We start from the raw sequence: 22,587 nt of genomic DNA, 5'->3' as shown, positions 1-22,587 counted from the left end.
CGGGGTTGGAGAGAAAACGTTAGTCAAGTCACATGTTTTTGAGTATGGTCTGTTCATTCTCTTTTCACCAGTGACCACATCGGGCGACCACTGATATTCTGTTAGAGGGAAGTGGGCTTCTGAGCTCAGGGCTGAGTTCTACTTGTTTTACCTTTGGCCTTCAATTTAGTCCCTCTGAAGCTGGGGAGATGGCGGTCCTGGGTTTGAGTCTTAATTTTGCTGTGGAGAATGGTTGCACTGCCCTCTTCTGGCCACCTTGGGCACCTGTGTGCACATGTGCACATGTGCACATGCCCATGTGTACACATGCGTGTACACACACACACACACACACACACACACATTCATAAACTTAAAAAAAAAAAGACCCAAATACTTTCTAAATTATTTGTTAGGGTTCTGAAAAATGAATTACCAGTACAAGCATAGAATGGAGATGCTTGTGTCCAAGAGTGGTCTCTCTCTAAGTCAGTGTGTGGGAGGGTTGACACTGAAGGGCCAGCCTGGAGGGTCTGGGAACCTGAGTGAGGGAGCCCCTGGCCAAAGGTGGTGATGATGGTGGGCGAGCAGTGCACCACTACCAAGATGCAGAGATGTCGGAGCAAGAGAGGCCGGGTAGACCTTGGGAGAGAGATGGCTATGTCATGGACAAGACTGACCCCAACATTTAGATATGAGCAGACACCCTCCTCCCTTTCCTCTTTTTTTTCTTTTTTCTTCTTTTTTTTCGGAGCTGGGGACTGAACCCAGGGCCTTGCGCTTGCTAGGCAAGCGCTCTACCACTGAGCCAAATCCCCAACCCCCCTCCCTTTCCTCTTTAAAACAGAATGCAGCCTTGCTTTGTCACAGAATGCAGCCTTGCTTTGTCACAGAGTGGAATGTCTGTTGTTGGTTGTTTTAAAATACCTTTTAGAACATTTTCTTAAATATATTTCTGACAGTAAAGGTCGTACTGCACAGGGGAACAGATGACATTGTTCAGATGAAACAGATGACAAGGGAACATTGATCTGACGATTTCCATCTCAACAAAGGGTTAAGGCATAAATTACTCTGCTGGGCATCCGACATGCCCCTTGTCCTTGGGGCTTGTCCCGAGAGCTGGCCAGTGAGATGCCTATCTGCCTCTGAGGTTTAAGGTTCTGAGTGGCCTTGCATGGGATTTGTTCAGTGCATGCCAAGAAGGCCTCTGTACAGCGCCTCCACAGGAGCCCTTCCCCCACGCATTAGTGCCTGGGAGGTGTATGAGTATATGGGTGCACGTGAGTGCGTGTGCATGCATGCATGCGTGTGTGCGCGTGTGTGTGTGCACGCACGGGGGCGTGTGTGTGTGTGTGTGTGTGTGTGTGTGTGTGTTTGTGTGTGATGCAAAGAACAGAGGCTTCCAACCACAGTGCGCCTGCCAGGGACAAGCTGCAGTTGTCAGACAAGTGGGTATGGAGAGCCACAGATTTTTATCATCTTCAGACTTCCTAGCATGAGTTGCCTAGCAACCAAAGCTGCTGAGAGGAGCTGCGGGGGAGGCAGGAGAGCAGGAGTGAGTGGGTGGTGGTTACTGCTGGAGAGCTCTACCGCTTTCCGATGTTCCGATGTTCCGGAGGTACCCAGCATCCTGGTTCCCACCTGACCATCTGGCACAGTCCCTGGATGCGTTTCCACCATTGGCCTGCAGCTGTCATATCAAGCCACACAACTCTCGTTCACTCATGGAGATCTTTGGGATCTATCTATGGAGAAGGGATGTCTGTGCTTGGGAACCAAGAGCAGGGGTGAGAGGTGGGGATGTTATGCTGCGGGCCTTGGAGTCCTGAAACTCTAGGTCTAGATAGGGCGTGTACAGTGGGCGTGTATTTGCTAGCTTCCCCTTGCGTTTCTTCAGAAGTGGGCAAGATAAAAACAACCCTAGCACCTTAGTGTTTGGGGCAGCAGATTGCCTCCACGGAGCCTTGGGGGAAGGCTTCGAAGGGTCCCTTTTAGTCTTTAGGGATCTGTACTGGAAGCGTCATAACCTCTAGTAGAGAAGTTGCTCTGGACACGGGCTTGAGGTCCATCCCACAGGGATCAGTTACCATCGTTCCAGAGACGAGCTCAATGCAAAAGTCCACGGGTGTCCTCTTTGCTCCAGCTCTGTGAGGCCACAGGCCTGGGCCCACACACCCCTGGACTGGTGTCTGGCCCCCATCAACTTGAAGCTTCCTCTGGATCCTCACTCCAGCTCTTTGGGGACGGGGCCCAGGCCGGGCTCCCTCTTGCGCTTGGCACTTTTAAAGAAACCAAGCTGTGGGGAGGCAAAGTGGAAAGTATCAGGAGTGGACAGGCTAGGCGAGGTTTGCTGGTCCTCTGTTAGCCTCTCAGGTTTTCTCCTTAAGAGGGCTTCCCTAAATACCCCTCCTCCCCAGCTCACCCTGAGTACCCTTACTCCCTAACTCAGCGTGTGGACTAAAGCCAAACGGGTGGAGTCTTGGGCCAAGAGACAAGAAGTCAAGCTGGGTCACCAAGCCCTAGTTAGCATCCCCCTTTGGGCTTTTCTTTGAGGTCACCTTGCTTTTGACCCCACCTTGCTCTCTTTCGAAGTCATGGCCCCCCTTTCTTTCCATGCTACTGTTGAACTGCCTTTTAAACATTATTTTCTATTGTGGGGCATGAGCGAGTATACACATGCATGTGCTCATGTAGCAGGCAGAGGCTGACAGGTGTCTTCCTCAGACAGAGATGCTGTTCCTGTCCCCTCCCTACAGGAGCCTCACCTTCCACAGTGCCAGGACCAGCAGGGCCAGCAGCAAGAGGCCTCCCAGAGAGCTGCCCACGATGATCCAGATGGGGACCTGCCAGTCTTCTTGCTTGGAGATCTCAAACGTGACCTGCAAGGGGAGAGGACCAGGGCAATACTGTCACAGCTGCAGGGTTTCGACAGCAGCCCAGGGCAAAGGGTGGCACATGTGCAGGGTGGGGCCACATCTGTTCCTTTGGGAGATGTGGGAAGGGACATGTGGTACAGCTGTCTCACAACAGCTAGTTCTGCCCAGTTGACCTCTGACTGGCTGAACAGTGGTATGGGCTCCATGAGCTGTGCTCTCTGTGGCATTAGCTGTCTGCTCTCCCCAGTTCTCCTCCACGCAAGCTACTCTTTGACAGCCCTCTTGGCTGATCCTCATTTCTGCCAAATGCCCCCCCCCCCATGTTGGTCTGTTGCAGGTATGACTTCTGAGCCCCAGGGTCACTTGGGGAACTTAGGGTTGAACCCAGGAGGCCTGTTTCAATTGTTGTTTTCCTTCCTTTTCTTCTTTTGGGGGTGGGGTTTAGGGTCGACTGACCTTATACTTGCTATGTAGCCAACAATGACCACGATCTACCTTTTAAATATAAGTATATATTTAATTTTTAGGATTAAAATTGCATCGCCTCCTTTCTCTACCCCCTTCTCTGACCCCACCTTGCTCCCTTTTGAAGTCACGGACCCCCTTTCTTTCCATGCTATTGTTGAACTGCCTTTTCAACATTAGTTTTTACTGTAGGACTCGAGTGCACACATGCATGTGCACATCTAATGGGCAGAGGTTTACATCAGCTGTCTTCCTCAGTCACTCTCCATCAGAACAGTGTTTGAGACCAGGTCTCCCACTAAGCCTGGAGCTAGCTGATTTGGCTAGACTGCCTGGCTAGCAAGTCCCAGGGAGCCTTCCATCTCTACTTCCAAGCTGTGGTTTTACCTAAGTGCATGACCCTGAACAGATGCTTTACATAGGAAATGAACCCAGGCCCTCATGTTCGTGAGGTAAACACTTTACAAATGGAGGCATTTTCCTAGCCCTGGACCTGGAATTCCTGACCCTTCTGTCTCCACTTCTCAAGCGTGTGCCACCTCTACTCTTGATTTCTGTGGTCCTGGGGCTGAACCCAAGGGTTTGTGTCTGCCAGGCAAGTGTTCCATCAAGGAAGCTGCCTTTTAAAAAAACTTAGGAGAGGGCTGGAGAGATGGCTCAGAGGTTAAGAGCACTGACTGCTCTTCCAGAGGTCCTGAGTTCAATTCCCAGCAACCACATGGTGGCTCACAACCATCTGTAATGGGATCTGATGCCCTCTCTATGTGTCTGAAGACAGTGACAGTGTACTCATATAAATAAATAAATCTTTAAAAAAAAACTTAGGAGAAGGAAAAAAAAATGGTGGTACACACCTTTAACCCCAGCACTTGGGAGGCAGAGGCAGGTGGATCTCTGTGGGTTCAAGGCCAGTGTGGTGTTTATATAGTGAATTCCAAGACAGGTAGAACTACAAAGAACCTGATGTGTGTGTGTGTGTGTGTGTGTGTGTGTGTGTGTGTGTGGAGAGAGAGAGAGAGAGAGAGAGAGAGAGAGAGAGAGAGACAGAGAGAGACAGAGAGCGAGAGACAGAGAGCGCCCGGAGGCTGGGGAGATGGTGTGCATACTGCATATTGCCTAGAACCTGTTTTGGGCAGGTCACAAGCACTGGTGTCTCCAGCTTCCAGCTCCAGGGCGTCTGATGCCCTCTTCTAACTTCTGTAAGCACTTTCACACATGTGTGCACACAACGCACGTGTGCACACACAAACACACACATTTTTAAACCTTGAAATAAGTGTTAAAAACAAGAAAACAAACATAGCCCAGCCTGGGTCATTCCCACTCCTCTTCAGACCAACAGTTAGAGAGAATTACATTTTTCTTTTCAAATGAAGGATGGCCCAGTGCTGTGGGAGTCACTACTGGGCTGGTGAAGGTGCCCAGCCAGGTGGCATTCACTATGCTCTCGACCTTGCCTCACTTCTGCCTTCTTCTGCACTCCAGGTTCTGGATGATCCAGTAGCTCACCTGACTGTGACCCCTCACCTCTAGACTTGTTTCCACCACTTCTTCCTCAGCAGCCGCTGGCGACACTCCTTTTCCTCCAATGGCGCATCGGCAAACCATCTCATTCTACCTTGGAAATCCCTAGAGTGTGGCCAGCCCTCCTGCTTCCTGGCTCTGACCCTGCCGTCTTTTGCTGAAGTCTGTGTCAGCCTCCCTACCTCAGTCTCCCCTCCCGCCAGCTGTCCTCAGCTTGCAGAATGAGGAACATTTTCCCTCAGATGACAGCATGACCCCTGCTCAGAACCTCGAATCTTCTCATGGCATTCAGACGGAAGTGGTTCTTTCCACCTTGCTGACCTCATCCGCCGCCCTCACTCTGCCCCAGCCTCTACCTCATGCCTTTCTGTGCTACCACTGTGCTGTTCTCTCTGCCCTTGAGTGATCGACTCCCCCACATATCTACACATGCTCCCATATCCCCATGGTGCAGGGAAAAGCATGGAGAAGCTCTCCTCAACCTCCTTGTGTAGAACTCAATTGAGGGAACCGTGTTTACTCAGTCCAGATTTCACTCTTGCCTGTGGACTTTTTTCTGGGAAAGAAGGCAGAAAACAAAACAGAACACTGTCCAGGGTGGGATGAGCAGAATGGGGCTTCTTGGCTTTGCCCACTGCTCTGTCCTCAGAGCCTGGAGTGAGGCAGAAGCAGCCACGGCAGCTAGAGGGATGGTGGACTGTTCACCTTACTCCCTGTGCATCTGAGACAGGTCACAGTACTCAGGCCTCACCTCACACAGCCTCAGCTTTCCCTTTGAGACAGAGGCAAGGGGCAGGCTTAGGGGTGTGAGGTGGATCTGCTTGCGTGCTCACAGGGCTCAACACTTACTTGCTTTTGCATCATCCCCAATGGCTGGGTGGGCCTTTGTGCTGCCTTCCTTGCCTATGGACCCTGCCATACTGGGCACTACATGACCTACTGTCGGGTTGCTGATTTCCTGAAAGTGATGCACTCAGTACAGTAGGATTATTATTATCATCATTATTATTATTATCACCATCATCATCATCATCATCATCATCATGATGATGTCATCTTGGGCTAGGAAGAAAGTTCATCTAAAAGATAGCCAGGTTGTGGTGCTGGCCCATGCCTTTAATCCCAGCACTCAGGAGACAGAAGAGGAGGATCTTTGAGTTCCAGGGCAGCTGGGCTATACAGAAATCCTGTCTCAAAACACAGAAAACAAAACAAAACAGAACTACTCATGTTGGGAGAGGGATGGTTTGGGGATGGGGCAGCTTCCTGGAAACCTGACACATCTTTGAAGAATTATTTCACAGGGCGTCTCCAGAAAGTGTTTCCTGGACCCTCCATCCGTTACTTCCCTCAGCGTAGCCGTGCTTCCTGACTTCACCCTACTGTGCTCTACTGCTTAGGTCACCTCTGAATCTGCTGCCCAGGCTGCGGGAAGGGGGACGGAGCCCCATCACATGCAGAACGAATAAACATGATTGCAAAGGAGGCAGCTGGTGCCCTCTCCCCGAGAGGAGACACAAGGCTTAGGCTGGGGACCCAGGGTGGGAACGCCAGGATGTGAAACTAACCCTCGGTCACCACAGTTCTTAGGAGAATCCCTGGCTACAGCTCCTGGGCTTTAGCCCCTGATGGCCTGTACCTGGAAGGCCGCAATTACTGAAACCAGGCCTGATGGTGTCCCTTTGCCTGGCCTGTCTTGTTCCCCTTCCTCTTTAACCTTGCCTGTGTGTAACTCACTAGCATTTCCTGAGACCGGTAGGTGAGGTGGCCAGAGCCTACAGCTCAGCCAGCAGTTCTGAGCTATGGACAGTTGGGGGCAGCAAAGTCCTACGCCCAGCTGCCCCATTTACACCAGGAAGGCCTGATTTTTCTCTAAGACAACTTGTTTAGGACAGTAGCTATCTCCCAGAGTCTCACCTCTTTCTTCTACCTCTTGAAGTCACGGTAATCCAGGTCTATGTGGTTGTGTCAGGTTAAAAAAGAGCCCATCACCGAGGCCTCTAAACCCTGCCTCCACCCCTACCCCACCCATTGCTGCCTGCATTCCCTTAGAGCTGCTCCAGGCAAGGGAAGGATGCTAGTCTAGGCTCCAGCAAGCCCAAAACAACCTCACTGGCAGGGCAGCCCATCTGGGAGCCACCATTAGGTACATGGATGTGGGTGTGTCTGGTCTCAGTATCCTCTGTGTGAAACTCTGTGTGAGACACACAGGTACCCCTTTATACTTCCCCATAGCCCAGAGCCTGGCGCTCTGAGGCACTGTGCCAATGCCTGAGTCTGGTCTCTTGCCAGTGTGCTCTGTGTGTGTGTGTGTGTGTGTGTGTGTGTATGTATGTGGTGCATGTGAGTATGTGCCTGTGTGTATGTGTGGTGTGCACATGTATGTGTATGTTGTATGTTTTGTGTGTATGTTTGTGGTGTGTGTGCGTGTGTGTATGTGTGTGTGTGGTGTGTATATGTATGTGTATGTATGTGGTGCATGTGTGTATGTGTGTGTGTATGTGTGGTATGCACATGTATGTGTATGTTGTATGTTTTGTGTGTATGTTTGTGGTATGTGTGTGTGCCTGTGTGTGTGTGTGTGTGTGCTTTACTTTGAGAGTCTTTTACTGACCTGGAGCTAGGCTAGCTGGTGAACAAGCCAAGCACCTGTCTTCACCTCCTGGATGCTGGGATTACAAAAAGCCACACCTGGGTTGTGTTTTTCTGGGTTTTGAGCATGGAGTTCAGGTCCTCATGCTTGTACATGGAGCACTATACTAACTGAGCTACCTCCCAGTTCCCGCCCCAGCTTTCCCCTTTTCCCCTAGGGGAGGGTTCCCTGGGGCTCACCTGGCGACTGGGGTCCTCCTCTCGGAAGATGAAGGGGCTGTGGAACTGCCTCTGCAAGGCGGCGTTGACTGTGATCTTCATAGACCTGTACTTGAGCTGTACAACCAGGGCCTCGTCAGAGCCGGCTCTGGGAGCCTCTGTTCCCTCTCAGGCAGCCCCAGGGTAGGAGACTCCCCACAGCCGCCACCTCCCTTCCTTCCAGTCCTGCTGGGGTGTGGTGGGGTGTCTAACTTACTGCTTTCAGGGACATCAGCCACAGGTTCCCCACCAGGTAGAAGCTGGTCTCCTGGTTGGGGGCTAGTCTCACATTGCAGATGATGGAGACCACATCGGAGTTGCTGTGATTCTGTAAGAGAGTTGTTGGGGATCAGCAGGGGCTGGAGGACAGGGCCTGTGGCCTGAAATGTGAGCAGGAGCTTGGGCCACCAGACAGACCGAGGCTGGAGCAACTGGGAATGGGAAACAGATGGCAGGGACAAGGATAGAGGTGTGTGGGGACACAAAGGACACCTGGAAGACAAAGCAAGGCGGCTAGATTTGACATTCCCTTTGAAGTTGTGCATAATGAGCAGAACCTCTGTTCAACCTCGAGGATTTGGAAATCACCATATGAACAAGCCAAAAGATAAATAAAGGACAGTGCGGTAAATCGCAATAGATACAGAAAAGTACTGCAGGAATTAAACTTCCTGATGCAAACTTCCAGGAAGTGTCTCAGTCAATCAATCATGCGTACACACATGCACAGGCCTAGAGCAAGCGTTGTATTCAGGATCAAGACAATTCTGTTCGTCCTGCCCTCAGTTCTGTTTCCACTGCCCTGGAGGTCAGAGCCAGAGTCCTGACAGGAAAAGCCTTTGCTTGGGAAAAGTGGCAGAGGCGGAGGGAAAGATACAAACACCTTCATCTTGGAGCAACTGAACTTTGCTAGGGTAAAGTTATTTTTGAGGTGGTCTTGTGCCCTCCCAACTCTACCCAAATCATAGGTGAAGTGCAGCAGGCTTCAGAAGTGCTGTGTGGGGGCCGGCAGGATGGCTCAGTGGGCAGAAGTACTTGTAGCTAGAACGCCACCAAGTCTGATGACCTGAATTTGAACCCTGGGAACCCATATGGTGGAGGGAGAAGTGACTCCTGTAAGTTGACCTCTGACCTCCTCATGGCTGCCATAGCACATGTACACCTACACACACACACACACACACACACACACACACACACACACACACACAAATAGATGTGAAAAATTTTGAGTGCTTCATGTAAGAAATCTGGGGAAATGAGAGCTAACTCACTGATCAAAGCTGCCGGGCACAGGTAGGAATTCAGAAAGTTTCTTTTTCTCTCTTCTCCCCCATACACAGGCTATGCCTATTTTGTCTAGCCAGTCCTCCCGGCTGAGCCTACCTAGTCAATCCTGTTTATGTGGTGTTAGAGATTGAACCCAGGACTCCATGTATCATATTTAGCTTAATAAATTATTTTTTAAATGTTTTTCATACTGGGTAGCGGTGGTGCCCGCCTTTAATACCAGCACTTGGGAGACAGAGGCAGGCAGATCTCTGTGAGATTGAGGCCAGCCTGGTCTACATAGTGAGTTCTAGGATAGCCTGAGCTACACAGTGAGACCCTCTCAAAAAAGATTTTCACTAGCATACATTAGCTATACATTGTACTGGGTTTATTGTGATTTGTATATACTGTGTATATTATATTTGGGTCATATTCATACCCTGTTACCCTCTCCTGCCCTCTTCCCAACTCCAGATCAATAAGCTATTTTTAAGTTACATTTTAAAAATGTGTGTGTGTGAGAGATAGAGACAGAGAAGAGAGATACACAGGCGCACGCGTGCACACACACACACACTGACAGAGAGACAGAGAGATAGACACATAGAGACACACACATAGAGACACACACACAGAGACAGAGACACACACACACACACACACACACACACACACAAATAGATGTGAAAAATTTTGAGTGCTTCATGTAAGAAATCTGGGGAAATGAGAGCTAACTCACTGATCAAAGCTGCCGGGCACAGGTAGGAATTCAGAAAGTTTCTTTTTCTCTCTTCTCCCCCATACACAGGCTATGCCTATTTTGTCTAGCCAGTCCTCCCAGCTGAGCCTACCTAGTCAATCCTGTTTATGTGGTGTTAGAGATTGAACCCAGGACTCCATGTATCATATTTAGCTTAATAAATTATTTTTTAAATGTTTTTCATACTGGGTAGCGGTGGTGCCCGCCTTTAATACCAGCACTTGGGAGACAGAGGCAGGCAGATCTCTGTGAGATTGAGGCCAGCCTGGTCTACATAGTGAGTTCTAGGATAGCCTGAGCTACACAGTGAGACCCTCTCAAAAAAGATTTTCACTAGCATACATTAGCTATACATTGTACTGGGTTTATTGTGATTTGTATATACTGTGTATATTATATTTGGGTCATATTCATACCCTGTTACCCTCTCCTGCCCTCTTCCCAACTCCAGATCAATAAGCTATTTTTAAGTTACATTTTAAAAATGTGTGTGTGTGAGAGATAGAGACAGAGAAGAGAGATACACAGGCGCACGCGTGCACACACACACACACTGACAGAGAGACAGAGAGATAGACACATAGAGACACACACATAGAGACACACACACAGAGACAGAGACACACACACACACACACACACACACACACACACACACACACATATATATATATATATATATATATATATATATATATATATAGAGAGAGAGAGAGAGAGAGAGAGAGAGAGAGAGAGAGAACCAGGGCTGGAACTCAAGCGATCAGCTTGGTGGCACGGTCTTTTACCCATGGACCATCTCACTGATGGCCACACTCGGGCAAGAGAGAAGGCCCTGGAATGGGGAGGGACTCGAACCACGCTCCTTGGCTCTTGGCACAGGGATACTCACCCTCTGTGGGGCATGGCTCAGGTCTTCCTCAGTTGGGGTACTCCGGTACTCTGTGCTGTTCCCCCAGATGTTACAGGATGTGTTGACCTGCATGGAAGGCACACACATATGCACGGTTCTGAACCTCACTCCCAGCTCCCCTTTTTCTTCCTCCACCCAGACAGGCCCAGCCCCTGGGAGCACCCGGATGGTGAGGAGTGTGCTCTGTTTCCTTCGTCCCTCTCCCGAGTTGCTCCCGAGGGAACACAGCTACCTGGTCTGTGAAGAAGTCCTTCAGCATCAGCAGGCGGTTGCCACCCCTGGTGGCAATGGGCACAGTAATCTTCATCATCACCCCGTGGATGGGGAAAAAGCCCAGGTTCTGCACCTGCAGCAGGAGGGGAGTCAGCAGTGCAGCATTCCAGGGATTGTGAGCCCGCAGGGACCCGTCAGCCCTGAACACAGGCCTCGGCAGGCCCGGGTGTTTGCACCATGAAAGCAAGTTAGTACCAAAGACGGGCTCTGGGACCCTGGAATATGTTCAGTGGGCAAGAAGTCTGGAGATCAAGAACTTCTATGACCACAGGGTGCTCTTGTCAGGGGGCACTTGGCTGGAGACTAGGACTGAAGGTGTCGCTGTCACTAATCAGGGGAGGATGGCGAAATGAATGTGTGTTGTCTACCTGCTGGGAGCACAGTCAGGATTTCAAGCTGGGCTTTGGGGGCTGAGATCTGGAATATGGCCCCAAGCTTTCCCTGAATGAGCTGCGAGGTCATGAGTAAGACAAACCATGTGAGGCTTGGGGTGCAGCCCTGTTCTAGCCACCAACTTTCCCCAGCCTACCACAGCTTCAGAGACGATGACATTCATTCGAGGTGGGTGAGGGAGCCCTGGTCCTCTGTGGCAGGGGCTGCTCAGCTGCTTCCTGACTGTCATTCTCCTTCCTTAAGTGACAGAAGCAAGAGCAAAGCCACCCCTCCCAGCTGAACACCGTGTCACAGATGTGAGGGCTAGCTGCAGCTATGGGATGCCCAGGGAAGCTCTTAACAGGAAGGAGCACGCTTCTTTCTCTCTGCTTTCTGTGGCCTGGGCTGACAGTAGCGTGGGTGGAGCTGCAGGGATCTTGGGTTGAGAGATGAAGCTGGGCATCTTGTGTCTGCGATGCCGTGAGACGCCTGAGTGGGTCTACAAAGCTGACAACGCTGGGAAGAAAGTAAACCTTCCCGTGTTTACACTACCGTTCTTTTGTTTTGTTGTTGTTTTGTTTTTGTGTTTTCTATTCTTTTTTTTTTTTTTTTTTTTGAGCTGGGGACCGAACCCAGGGCCTTGCGCTTGCTAGGCAAGCACTCTACCACTGAGCCAAATCCCCAACTCCGTTTTTGTGTTTTCAAGACGGGGTTTCTCTGTTCTGAAAACTTGCTCTGTAGCCCTGGCTGCCCTGGAACTCAACCTGTAGACCCGGCTGGCATCAAACTCAGAGATCTCGGCCTCTCTTTCCTCCTGAGTGTGAATGCCGGGATTAAAGGCCTGTGCCACCACCACCTGACTTTTTGGTACATGCTAATAACCGCTCCCAGTCCCGCCTGGATGTCCTTCAGATGAGGGTGAAACCCGGAGAAGGAAAGTAACTTTCTACACGCTGTACAGCGAGCTGGCGGCAGAGCTGAGAGGCTGAGCTGAGGCCCTGCAGCCACTCTAGGTCTTGCCTTACAATTGGGGTTCAGGGTCACTGCTCCTTCACTTTTTCTCAGGTGCCCTCTAGCCTTACCTTGAAAACACAGTTGAATGGAGGCCCGATGCCATCATAGCTCTCCAGCGAGCTGTTGGCCTTGACCTCGAAGTGGCTCAGGCTGCTGCTTCTGCAGAGACCAAGGAAAAAATGGGTGTGGGCGGAGTCAGAGCTGACAGGATGATCCAGAGCAGGGCAGAGACAGACCTGGGCCGGCTTCCTGGGACCTTGTGTCTTATGCAGCCACAAGGGCACTGTCTTGAGGATTCATAGGATTGGTAGAAATGAATGCCCTGGGCAGAGACTGCTTTCTGCCATGTGCGTCTGGGAGTCCTAGGCTAGGCACCATGGCCTGGTCTCTCCGTCCATGCCAGGACTTCTTTGCATCCTTGTCTCCTGGGCACCCTCCACCTCATAATTCTTTTCTCTGTGGTTGGTGGCTGGGGACTTCCCAGTGGATTAGAGCTGGTTCCTCAGCAGATTGGGGCTTAGTGGGTCTAAGAGTGGTGGAAGATCAGGCCCAGTGCGGCCTGGTGTCTGAGTTCCTTTCTCAGTGACAAGTGACGTTGTTGGGAATTGTTGGTGCAGTGATAATCAGAACAGACTGACTGACTTCCTTCCTTCCTTCCTTCCTTCCTCCCTCCCTCCCTCCCTCCCTCCCTCCCTCCCTTCCTTCCTTCCTTCCTTCCTTCCTTCCTTCCTTCCTTCCTTCCTTCCTTCCTTTTCTTTTTTAATTTGGAGACAGAGTTTCATGTAGCATAGGCTGGCTCTTTATATAGCAAAGGATTCCCTGAACTTCTAATCCTCCTGTCTCCACCTCTACTGTGCTGGGATCTGAGTTTTGGGATTATGGATCTGTCTGGTTTATATGGTGCTGTGGATGGAATGAGGGTTTATGCACACTTGGCCAGCACTCTACTACATCCCCAGACAGGTGTGAGTGTGTGTGAGTGTGTGTGAGTGTGTATGTGAGTGTGTGAGTGTGTGTATGTGTGTGAGTGTGTGTGAGTGTGTGTGAGTGTGTATGTGTGTGAGTGTGTGAGTGTGTATGTGTGAGAGTGAGAGTGTGTGAGTGTGTGTGAGTGTGTGTGAGTGTGTGTGAGTGAGTGTGTGTGAGAGTGAGATTGTATGTGTGTGAGTGTGTGTGAGTGTGTGAGTGTGTGTGAGTGTGTGTGAGTGTGTGTGTGAGTGTGTGTGTGTGTGTGTGTGAGTGTGTGTGTGTGGCTGGGTCTGGCCTTCCATCTTATTTTGAGGCAGGGTCTTTCTTGTTTCCTCTGCTGTTCTGTATACTTAAGGCTAGCTAACCCACAGGTTTCTAGATGGTTCTCCTGTCTGTTTCTAGGAACTCGGCTCAGGTTGCTAGAGCCATTTCACTGGCCCCACCCAGATTGACTTAAAAATAAGATTTATTTTATCCCGAATTATGTGTATGTGTATGTGTACATATATGACTGTGTGAAGGTGTATGTGAAAGCAGTGCCTACAGAATTCAAAAGAAGATGTCAGGTGCCCTGGGACCAGAGTTACTGGTGGTTGGTTGTGAGCCATCTGAGGTGGGTGCTGGGAAATGAACCTGGGATCTCTTAACCACTGAGTGGCTCTCCAACCCGCAGCACTGACTTTGAAGAGTTCTGTTTTTCACTCCTTTCCCAGCTTTGTGTGCTGGGGACCTCCTCCTGACCAGCTTCATGCTGCCTTCACTCGCTCAGGTCCCTCTCTCCACCACCTCCCTCCTGCAGATGCATAGCCTACCTGGTAAAGAGGACGTCTGCTTCATATTTGAGGTGGAAGCGAAGGAGGGCCGTGTTGTCATCTGCGGTGCTGTCCTGCTCGTGACTGTCGCTACAAGGGGAGTTGGGATTAGAGAGGACACTGCCACAGGGATTCTAGAAGCTGAAGGGAGGATGCACTGGCTTTTCAGGCTGCTGGGTTATGATCAGGCCACCAGGGAAAGCTGGGGTGTCTCCTAGAGGCTGGGCTAGTAGGTGGGAATGGGCCAGCTCTCTCTGTAGACATGCCGTCAGAGAGGCCTTTGGGTAGTTCGTGGCCACTGCCTGTCTGTGCCACCTTCTTGATGAGCCTCCCCAGCTGTGGAACTGAAAGTGAGGATGAACTTGGGACTGGGAGAAAGATGAGCCTTGAGGAAAGTCACCTACTCTGCCCTGGGAAGAACAGTGGGGTTTACTGTGGGGGAGCTCACTGATTCCTGGTCCCACAGGCTGCAGTCTTTGCAAGACCCCAAGATTTCAGCTTGTACATAAACTGATTCTACTCCCCAAGCTAGGGAGTGAGGCTGAAAAGGGGATCCCCAGAAATTAACTGACTGACACCCCTGACCCTTCTTGCCTGTCCCTGGCTTACAAGTGCCCATGACCACCACTGTGGAAGTGTATTTACTTTCCATGAGAGGAGGACATTCTGCCCCAGGGAAGAGCTGGGAGGCCCCAGCATACCAAGACAGTTCACAAACTCAGCCGTGTGTCAGTTGAGGTGTCTGAGGACATGGGGGATTTATTTTAGTATAGCTGGTAGCCAGCACGGGCTTGTGTTGGAGATCCCCAGCCCACCTGTGACTCAGGGCAAAGACGGTGACGTTTGCTTTTCCTGGAGGTTTACTACTTAGTGGAGGGTTTTGGATGCTCTGAGGCTTCTGATCAGACAGAAGCTACTCTGTCCTCCCCTTCTTCCCTCCATCTCACACAGAGGTGATTCTGTGAGAAAGGAAACAATTTCTTGCTGGCCCAGGGAGACTCATGGGTCAAGCTGGAGCAAGCCACCTCCAAGAAGCCTGAGGGACAGCTATACAGACCCACATAGAGGAAGGAAAATCCCCTTAAAAATAGAAGTGTCCAAGGCGAGTACCATGGCTCATATTGACCGTCAGCCAGAGTCACATCCAAACCTGGCTGTGATGGCTTGTCTAGATTGGCCTAACTGAGGTGAACCCTGAGTGTGGGCAGCACCATGTCCGGGGGTCCCAGACTGAATAAAAAGGAGACTGTGCACTGAGCACAGAATCCCACCTCTGTTTCCTGGATGCCATGAAGTCTGCCTCAAGTACAGCCGCCATGCCTTCCCCACCATGATGGACTGTGCACTCGAACTGTGAATCCCAACAAACCCCTCTGCCTTTAGCTCCTTGTGCCAGGCATTTTGTTACAGCAGCGAGAACAGAAGGGGTGTGATTAAGTGTCCAGCTCTCAGTTGTTTATAGGCTCTGTGGTTGGAAGTCCACACAACCTCTGCTGATTGTGAGGGGCTGCTGTGCGGACTGAATGACCAGGAGCTCTTCTGACTGACTGCTGCCTAAAGCTCTCTCCACAGGTTCAGGGACAGCCATTGTTACTTGTGGCTAGGCTTTGGGATGGTTGGAAAGCAGCTCCCATCCCCCACCCCAACCCCTCCACCAACTTGGGTCAGGGAACAACAGGTTTGCCAGTGGGATCCAGTGGGCATGGGGGAGCACAGGGTGAGGGGGTTGATGCTGGGGGGGTGGGGCCTGACCTGCCGGCACCCAGATGGATCTGAAGATGGTGCAGGAACACAGACTTGCTGAACTCGAAATCCAGCCGGAAAGCCACCTGTGGAGAAGTGGGCCTAAGCTGGGGCACTGAGGTGGGCTGGTTCTGGCCTGCTTTTGACTATCACCTCACGAACCCACAGAGAATGTCTGGGAGGGAGGTGCAGGGCTGTAGAACAGTGAACTTGGGTCACCACAGGAGCAAAGACAGCAGCTCCCCGTGTGGGTGTTCCCCATCCCCCCTTTCTTTTTTTGAGACAGTGTCATGTAGCCCAGGCTGGCCTCAAACTTACTTTGAAGCTGAAGATGGACTTTAACTCCTGACCTTCTGTGTCTACCTCATGAGTGTTGGGGTTACATGCGTGCTCCACTCAGGGGTTCATGCATGCTTCGTGAGCGCTCTACCAACTGAGTTATGGCCCCAGAAAGAAACTATACTTAGAAACACGCTCAACCCTCCTCCTGCTCTCTGGGCCTCTGTTTGCTCCCCACTGTCTGAGTCCCAGTTTCTGTCCCTCCCTGCTGGGTCCCTCAGCCTTTACCTTGGCCTTGGCCCTGAAGAAGGGGTAACTGACGTTGCAGACTTTCTTGTGTAGCCGCCTCTCCTCATTCACACACTCGATGCTGTTGTCTGAGTCATCCTGGGAGGGACACGGCCGTAATCAGGGAGGCTCCAGTCCTCGGTCTGCATGATCACCACAGCCAGCCCTCACCCCATCTCAGGGACCACCCCATCCTGACCATGGGAACTAGACACCCGAAATGCCACTTTCCAACTACCTGAACCACAGGGGGCCCCTAAGGATGACGACAGGTATGGTTGGTTCAGACTAAAAGCTTGCGACAATAACGGGGAGGGTCTTGCTCAATGGCCAGGTCGGTAGACAAGTGCTCAGGTGTATGTTGATGTCCCCTTGTGACTGGGGAATTGGAGCTGCGATTGGGGCTCTGAAGTCTAGACCTCACTCAGGCTGTGGACGGTGGCTTGGCTGGGTGGACACTTGGTCCACTCAAAGGTTGGCAGCTGCTCCAGGTTATGACCTCCCTGCTGCCTCAGGTTCCCAGGTCCTGGAGCCACAGAATTATATTGCCTGGTCTCCAACAACTTTGTATGGGCAACACTACTCCATACTCTGAGGTCCCGGATCAAAAAGGAGAAAACAAACTAATCACTAGCATTCATTTTCCCCACTGCCTTTTGGACACGATAAAATCAGCCACCCTGTCATCTTGCCATGGTGGACTGTACCATTAAACCATGAGCCAAAGCAGACCCCTCCTCCTTTAAACCCCTTCTGTCCAGTGCTGGACCACAGCAAAGAGGAAAGTAGTTAATATAATTTATAATCCAGAAAGCTAGCCATTGACTGGGCTTCCCCATAACTCTGCTGTGATGATTCGCTCCAAGGCAGGGAGGGCTTGATTCAGAGTCAGACTCAGGCATTCATCCATGTACCACTCTCATGTGTGAGAGTGAGTGTGTGCTGTGTGAGAGTGAGTGTGTGCTGTGTGAGTATAAGTATGAGTGTGTGCTGTGTGAGTGTGTGCTGTGTGAGTGTGTGCTGTGTGAGTGTGTGCTGTGTGAGTGTGTGCTGTGTGAGTGTGTGCTGTGTGAGTATAAGTATGAGTGTGTGCTGTGTGAGTGTGTGCTGTGTGTGAGTGTGTGCTGTGTGAGTGTGTGCTGTGTGAGTATAAGTATGAGTGTGTGCTGTGTGAGTGTGTGCTGTGTGAGTGTGTGCTGTGTGAGTGTGTGCTGTGTGAGTGTGTGTGCTGTGTGAGTGCGAGTGTGTGCTGTGTGAGTGTGTGCTGTGTGTGTGTGCTGTGTGAGTGTGTGCTGTGTGAGTGTGTGTGCTGTGTGTGTGCAAGTATGAGTGTGTGCTGTGTGAGTGTGTGTGCTGTGTGAGTGTGTGCTGTGTGCAATCTGGTCTCCATGGCATTGCCTGGGCTGGCTTAGTTTTATGTCAACCTGACACAGGCTAGAGGCATTTTTGGGAACAGAGACTCTTCTATTGAGAAAATGCATCCCTAAGATTGGCCTGTAGGTAGGCAAGGGTATAGTGCCTTTTTGTAATAGGTGATTGATGTGGGAGTGCCCAGCCGATGGTAGGCACTGCCACCCCTGGGTGCTATAAGAAATCAGACTGAACATACTATGGAGACAAGCCAGTAAGTAGAACGCTCCATGGCTGTGGCATAAGCCTCTAGGTCCTGCCCTTCTTGAGGGCCTGCTTTGAATTCTCTCAGTGATGGTCTGTTACTTGGAAGTGCAGGGTGAAATAAACCCTTCCTTCCTAAGTTGCTCTTGGTCATGTGCTTTACCACATCAATAGAGACCTAATAAAGACAGCCCAGTTCCAGGCTTCTGTGCTTTCAGATGGTTTGAGCAGGCTAACATGTATTTCTACCTGGCCATGAAGGGGCTCCTATCCCAGAGTCCTCTCGCTAGAGGGGACATGGATGGCATGTGAAGAAGGCAAGGACCACTAGCCTAGCTCTCTATCTTCTGTGGAGGGACCTAGAGCTTCATAGACTGTATCACCCACTGGTGTGTGTGTGTGTGTGTGTGTGTGTGTGTGTGTGTGTGTGTGTGTGTTGTGTGCACATTCACACCAACATGTTCATGTTGGCTCTTGTTCCTCAGGGGCTGGCTCCGTACCTCTTTTGAGACAGTCCCACTGGCCTGGAATTCACCAAGTAGGCTAGTCTAGCTGGCAAGCAAACCCTAGGGATCCCTTGGCTTGTCTCTCTCTGCCCATGGCTGGGATTAGAGGGCCACTGAATGACTGCTCTAGCAGTGGACAGCAGTGTAGTTTTCCTAGGCTAGAGTCTGACAGAAAGATTAGTCCTCGTTACCAACAGGCCCCCATGGAGGGACATCCTGAGGCCTGCCTGCCTGAGGCCCAGTGAGGGGATGGAAGGGCACAGATAGGTGATCTCTCCCTTTGCAGGATAACATTCTTTCCTCTGCTTCCCCCTCTTGGCTATGAAGCAGCTCAGAAGTCCAGGGAGCAGGGAGGTGCTTACCTGGCTTCCTCTCTAGGTGTAGTACTAGGTAGCACTTCTGAGGAGGAGGAGGAGGAGGAGAGGGCAGAAGGTCCCCTCAAACATGTGCTCTGTACTCCACATCGATACTGAGACCCAAGAGGACAGGAACCATGTCTGAGGGGTCCTGGGTGCCCCTGACACCCACACCTGACAGCAGTGTCCTGCTTCACTCAGGGGACATGCTTTGAGGGATGCTCCCTCTATGCATTTAGCTTTGGTCCAGCTCAGAACAATGCCAGGGAAGATGTGTTTGAGACAGGACACATGTCCCTGGGAAGTTTGGGATTTTCCTTGTGTGTATGTGTGAACATGTACGTGGCACATGTAGGTGTGCGCACGTGCTCATGGGAGCCAGAGGACAACCTTGTGTGTCTTACCTCAGGAGCTAGCTACCCTGTCTCTTCAGGCAGGCTTTTTCATTGGCTTGGAGCTAATTTGGTTCCGGGCATCTTCCTGTTTCCACCTTCCCTGTGTCGGGGCTGTAAGTGCCTGGCTTTCACATGGGAGCTTTAGGGATGGAACACTGGTCCACATGCTTGTGGTGTGAGCCCTCAGTGTCGGAACCCTCTGCCCAGTCCCTAGTTAGAGGCAGTGATGGCATCCCTAGAGAACATACCCAGAAGCCTGGGGGCAATGTGGGATGGGAGCCCCCTTGGGGCTTGGGAAAAGATATGCAAAGAGCTGGTACAGGACAGAACTCTGTCATGAAGCACAGCCTAGAGTGGTTCACTCTCACTAACTAGCTGTGTGATCCTCTACCCGCTCTATGCCCCACTCGGTCTTCCTTAATACAATGGAGATAACTCCCTCCCAACCAAGCTACGAAATCCTCCCAAGGATTCTGTGTTGACCGTGTATTTAGTATTAGCATGAAGTAGTGGCCTGAGGGAGCAGCACACAGGTAGAGGGAATCCCAGGCAGGCCCTGGGTTAAGCAGAGGACCCAGGTGTGAATGAACAGAGCATACTGGGAGCCAATGGTGACCAGGGGTGGGCAGAGGGAGGGCATCAGGGTATCAGGGTAAGAGAAAAAGTGGCAGGAGGGGCCTTGAATGTGACAATAAGGTATCTAAGATTTGTAGTCAAAGAGCTAGGAGTCTGATCCTTGTGGGTCTGAACAATTGTGAGCACATATACACATGCTCACAAGTAGAGCCAGCATGGCAGCTTCAGACATTCCTCTCCTATTCTCAAAAGACGCAGACTCCGGGATAACCATGATTCCCAGCTCTAGATGCTGAAGACTAAAGGAAGTTTTCAAAGCTACCTGTGTGTAGATGACCCAGTGAGAACCCCTTGGAGGAGGGACAGGACATAGCTCTGTCAATATCTCCTCTACTCCTCTGCCGTTGGCCCAGGTCAGCCGAGTGAGCCTCGGAGGTCCTACCTTCTGGATCAGGCTGGCAAACTGCAGGTTCTCTGACTGGGAGATATTGAGGACTGCACTGTAAGCATTCTCTCCTCTGTTCTCCAGCGTGGCCTCTACTGCTACCCGGCGCCGTGTGCTCTCTATGATGAAGACAGTGGTGTCGAAGGACAGTGTGTAACTGGAGCAGTCCTGGGCCGGCCTCCTCAGCACCTGTTGGCAGTACTCCCTGTGGGAAGAGGTCGCTGGCTATCAGGCAGGCGAGATGGGGCGGGGGTGGGGTGGGGAGGGTGAAGGGGTGAAGCCGAGCCTCAGGACTGGTGCAGAGACCTGGGGATGGGGCCCCTGGCCTGTCAGGGCCTGCGGGAACAGACACCGAGAGATGGAGGGGCCAGCAAAGAGCTCGTGCTTCCAGCCTACGGCCTGCACTAAAGCCCCTGCTCTCACAGGCTGTGTCTGCCTCAGGACTTAGCTCTCCTGTTTCACCTTGTTAATCACAGATCATCTCATTACTTCCTTTTGCCCTTGGCTGCCAGGAAGTTCAGCACTAAATCTTGATGACTTTCCTGTCGTTTACATTTTGTCTCATCGCATCAGAGTTGAGCAGAGGTGATCGTAAAGTTCATTCTATACGTTAAAAATGTGCTCATGAGTATTCCACCATAGTTTGCCTTGTGCCCCAGTCTGTTTCCTCTGGGAGATTGTGGGTGCTGTGCTCCGTCATGTGCAGAGAGCTGGTTCTCTTCTTTTACCGTTTAAGTCCTAAACAAGTACACCAGCACCCTCTTACCCTCTTACCATCTTTACACTAGAGGGACTAGAAAGTCCTGGTGTTCATCTGGTGGACCTTAGGCATTACCTTGGGTCTGTGGTTAGAGGACAAGATCAGAACTCTGGGTCATCTGTCTCTTTTTCTATGACTTTGTTTACTTATGTGTATGTGTGTTTTATCTGCATATATGCCTGCATACCATGTGAATGTCTGGTGCCCAGAAGATGGCATAATATCCCATGGAACTGGAGTCAAAGATGCTCGTGAGCCTCCATTTAGGTATGGAAATTGAGCTGGGTTCCCTGGGTCCCCTGGAGGGACAGCCAATGCTCGTAACCACTGAGCCATCTGTCCAGCCTCCCCTCTTCCTCCTTTGTTTTCTGACAAGTCTCATCTCATTCTGGCTGACCTGGAACTCACAGAGATCTGCCTGTCTCTGCCTCTCAAGTGCTGGGATTAAAGGGGTGCCCTACCACACCTGAGCTCCTCTCCCCACTTCTTAGATAGTCTCGTGTAGCCCAGACTGACTACTTGAATTACTCACCCACCTTGAATTACTCATTAAGTAGCAACAGATGCCTTGAATTTCTGATCACTTCCCTCAGTGCTACCATGAGGAATGGGCCACCACATACACCTACGCTACCCTTGGGCTTGAACCTAGGACTTCGTGCATGCTAGGCAAGTGCTCTACCCACTGAGCTACATCCCTGTCTCCCTAGCTCCACTTCCTGTTTCACTCTCCAATGGTTTCAACAGAGCAGCTGAGGCCAGCAGAGAGGAAGGGGAGTTGCCTGAGATCACAGGGGAGTTAGAAGCGATTGTTCTGTTAGTATTAGAGCCATGCTGTCTGTGTGACAGCTGCATTAGGACAATCCAGCCCTTGGGGAGCTCCAGGCCACCAGCAGAGATGGGTCCGAGGTGTATGGGACAATGAGTCACTTACATGGCAGTGGGCAGATCACTTCGAGCATCCAGTACAAGGTCAGGGACACAGTGTTCATCCTCATTACAGCCATTCCAGAAGGGCACCTGCAAGGAGAGCCAGTATGGGAGGGGACCATGGCCTCCACCCTTAGAATCCAGAGCCTCCAGCATTTATCACTTGATGCCAGATGGGCCTCTGCCTGCCTTGCCCTCCCCCAACACACCAGCTTGCTCATTCCTTCACTCCTGCATAGATTCTCCCTCCTCTAAGAGCAAGTGCTCAGCCAGGCTGGCAGCACAGGCTCCTCGCCCAGCAGCACAGTTCCAGTTAGAAGGAACTGCCCGTCTGCTGTGTCTAAGGTCCATAACATTGGAGACATAGGCTGAGAAAGGCACCGCATCTGCTCTTGGATCGTGCGGATGACTGACATGTGAACAGACGGGGCTCATGTGAAATGTGTAAGAAAAGCAGAGACAGGAGCAAGGGAGACAGAGGTAGGGCTGGCTCTTTGGGTCTCTAGGTATTCAGGGTGGGGACAGTGGGTCAGAGTTCTGAAGCATGAGAGGGCGAAGCGGATGCCCCAGGGGAGTGGAGAATCCAAGAGAAGGCTGGAAGTGCAAAGGTCCT

The 22,587-nt window shown here is 51.3% G+C and overlaps 1 protein-coding gene across 2 annotated transcripts in view; it reads right to left on the bottom strand.

Annotated features, from left to right (window-relative positions):
* Nucleotides 1-373: 373 nt before the first annotated feature.
* Nucleotides 374-22,587, bottom strand: part of Itga11 (integrin subunit alpha 11) — a 110,201-nt gene continuing 87,987 nt past the window's right edge. The window contains exons 19-31 of one of the 2 annotated variants that reach the window (XR_015626629.1): nucleotides 21,979-22,064; nucleotides 20,282-20,489; nucleotides 16,393-16,491; nucleotides 15,835-15,911; nucleotides 14,083-14,172; nucleotides 12,370-12,460; nucleotides 10,875-10,988; nucleotides 10,622-10,708; nucleotides 7,915-8,025; nucleotides 7,680-7,775; nucleotides 2,748-2,861; nucleotides 2,070-2,278; nucleotides 374-621 (exon numbers count right to left, since the gene is read on the bottom strand). Coding sequence is in view for 1 of the 2 variants with exons in the window: in NM_001413793.1 (NP_001400722.1) it covers nucleotides 2,207-2,278; nucleotides 2,748-2,861; nucleotides 7,680-7,775; nucleotides 7,915-8,025; nucleotides 10,622-10,708; nucleotides 10,875-10,988; nucleotides 12,370-12,460; nucleotides 14,083-14,172; nucleotides 15,835-15,911; nucleotides 16,393-16,491; nucleotides 20,282-20,489; nucleotides 21,979-22,064 (1,245 nt within the window). In the remaining variant the exon portion in view is untranslated. 2 annotated transcript variants of the gene reach the window in all.

Source organism: Rattus norvegicus, chromosome 8, assembly GCF_021556685.1.
Source record: "Rattus norvegicus strain SHRSP/BbbUtx chromosome 8, alternate assembly SHRSP_T2T, whole genome shotgun sequence".
Classification (NCBI taxonomy): Eukaryota; Metazoa; Chordata; class Mammalia; order Rodentia; family Muridae; genus Rattus; species Rattus norvegicus.
The sequence above is the reverse complement of the archived record's forward strand: the minus strand, read 5'-3'. Positions and strand labels throughout refer to the sequence as shown.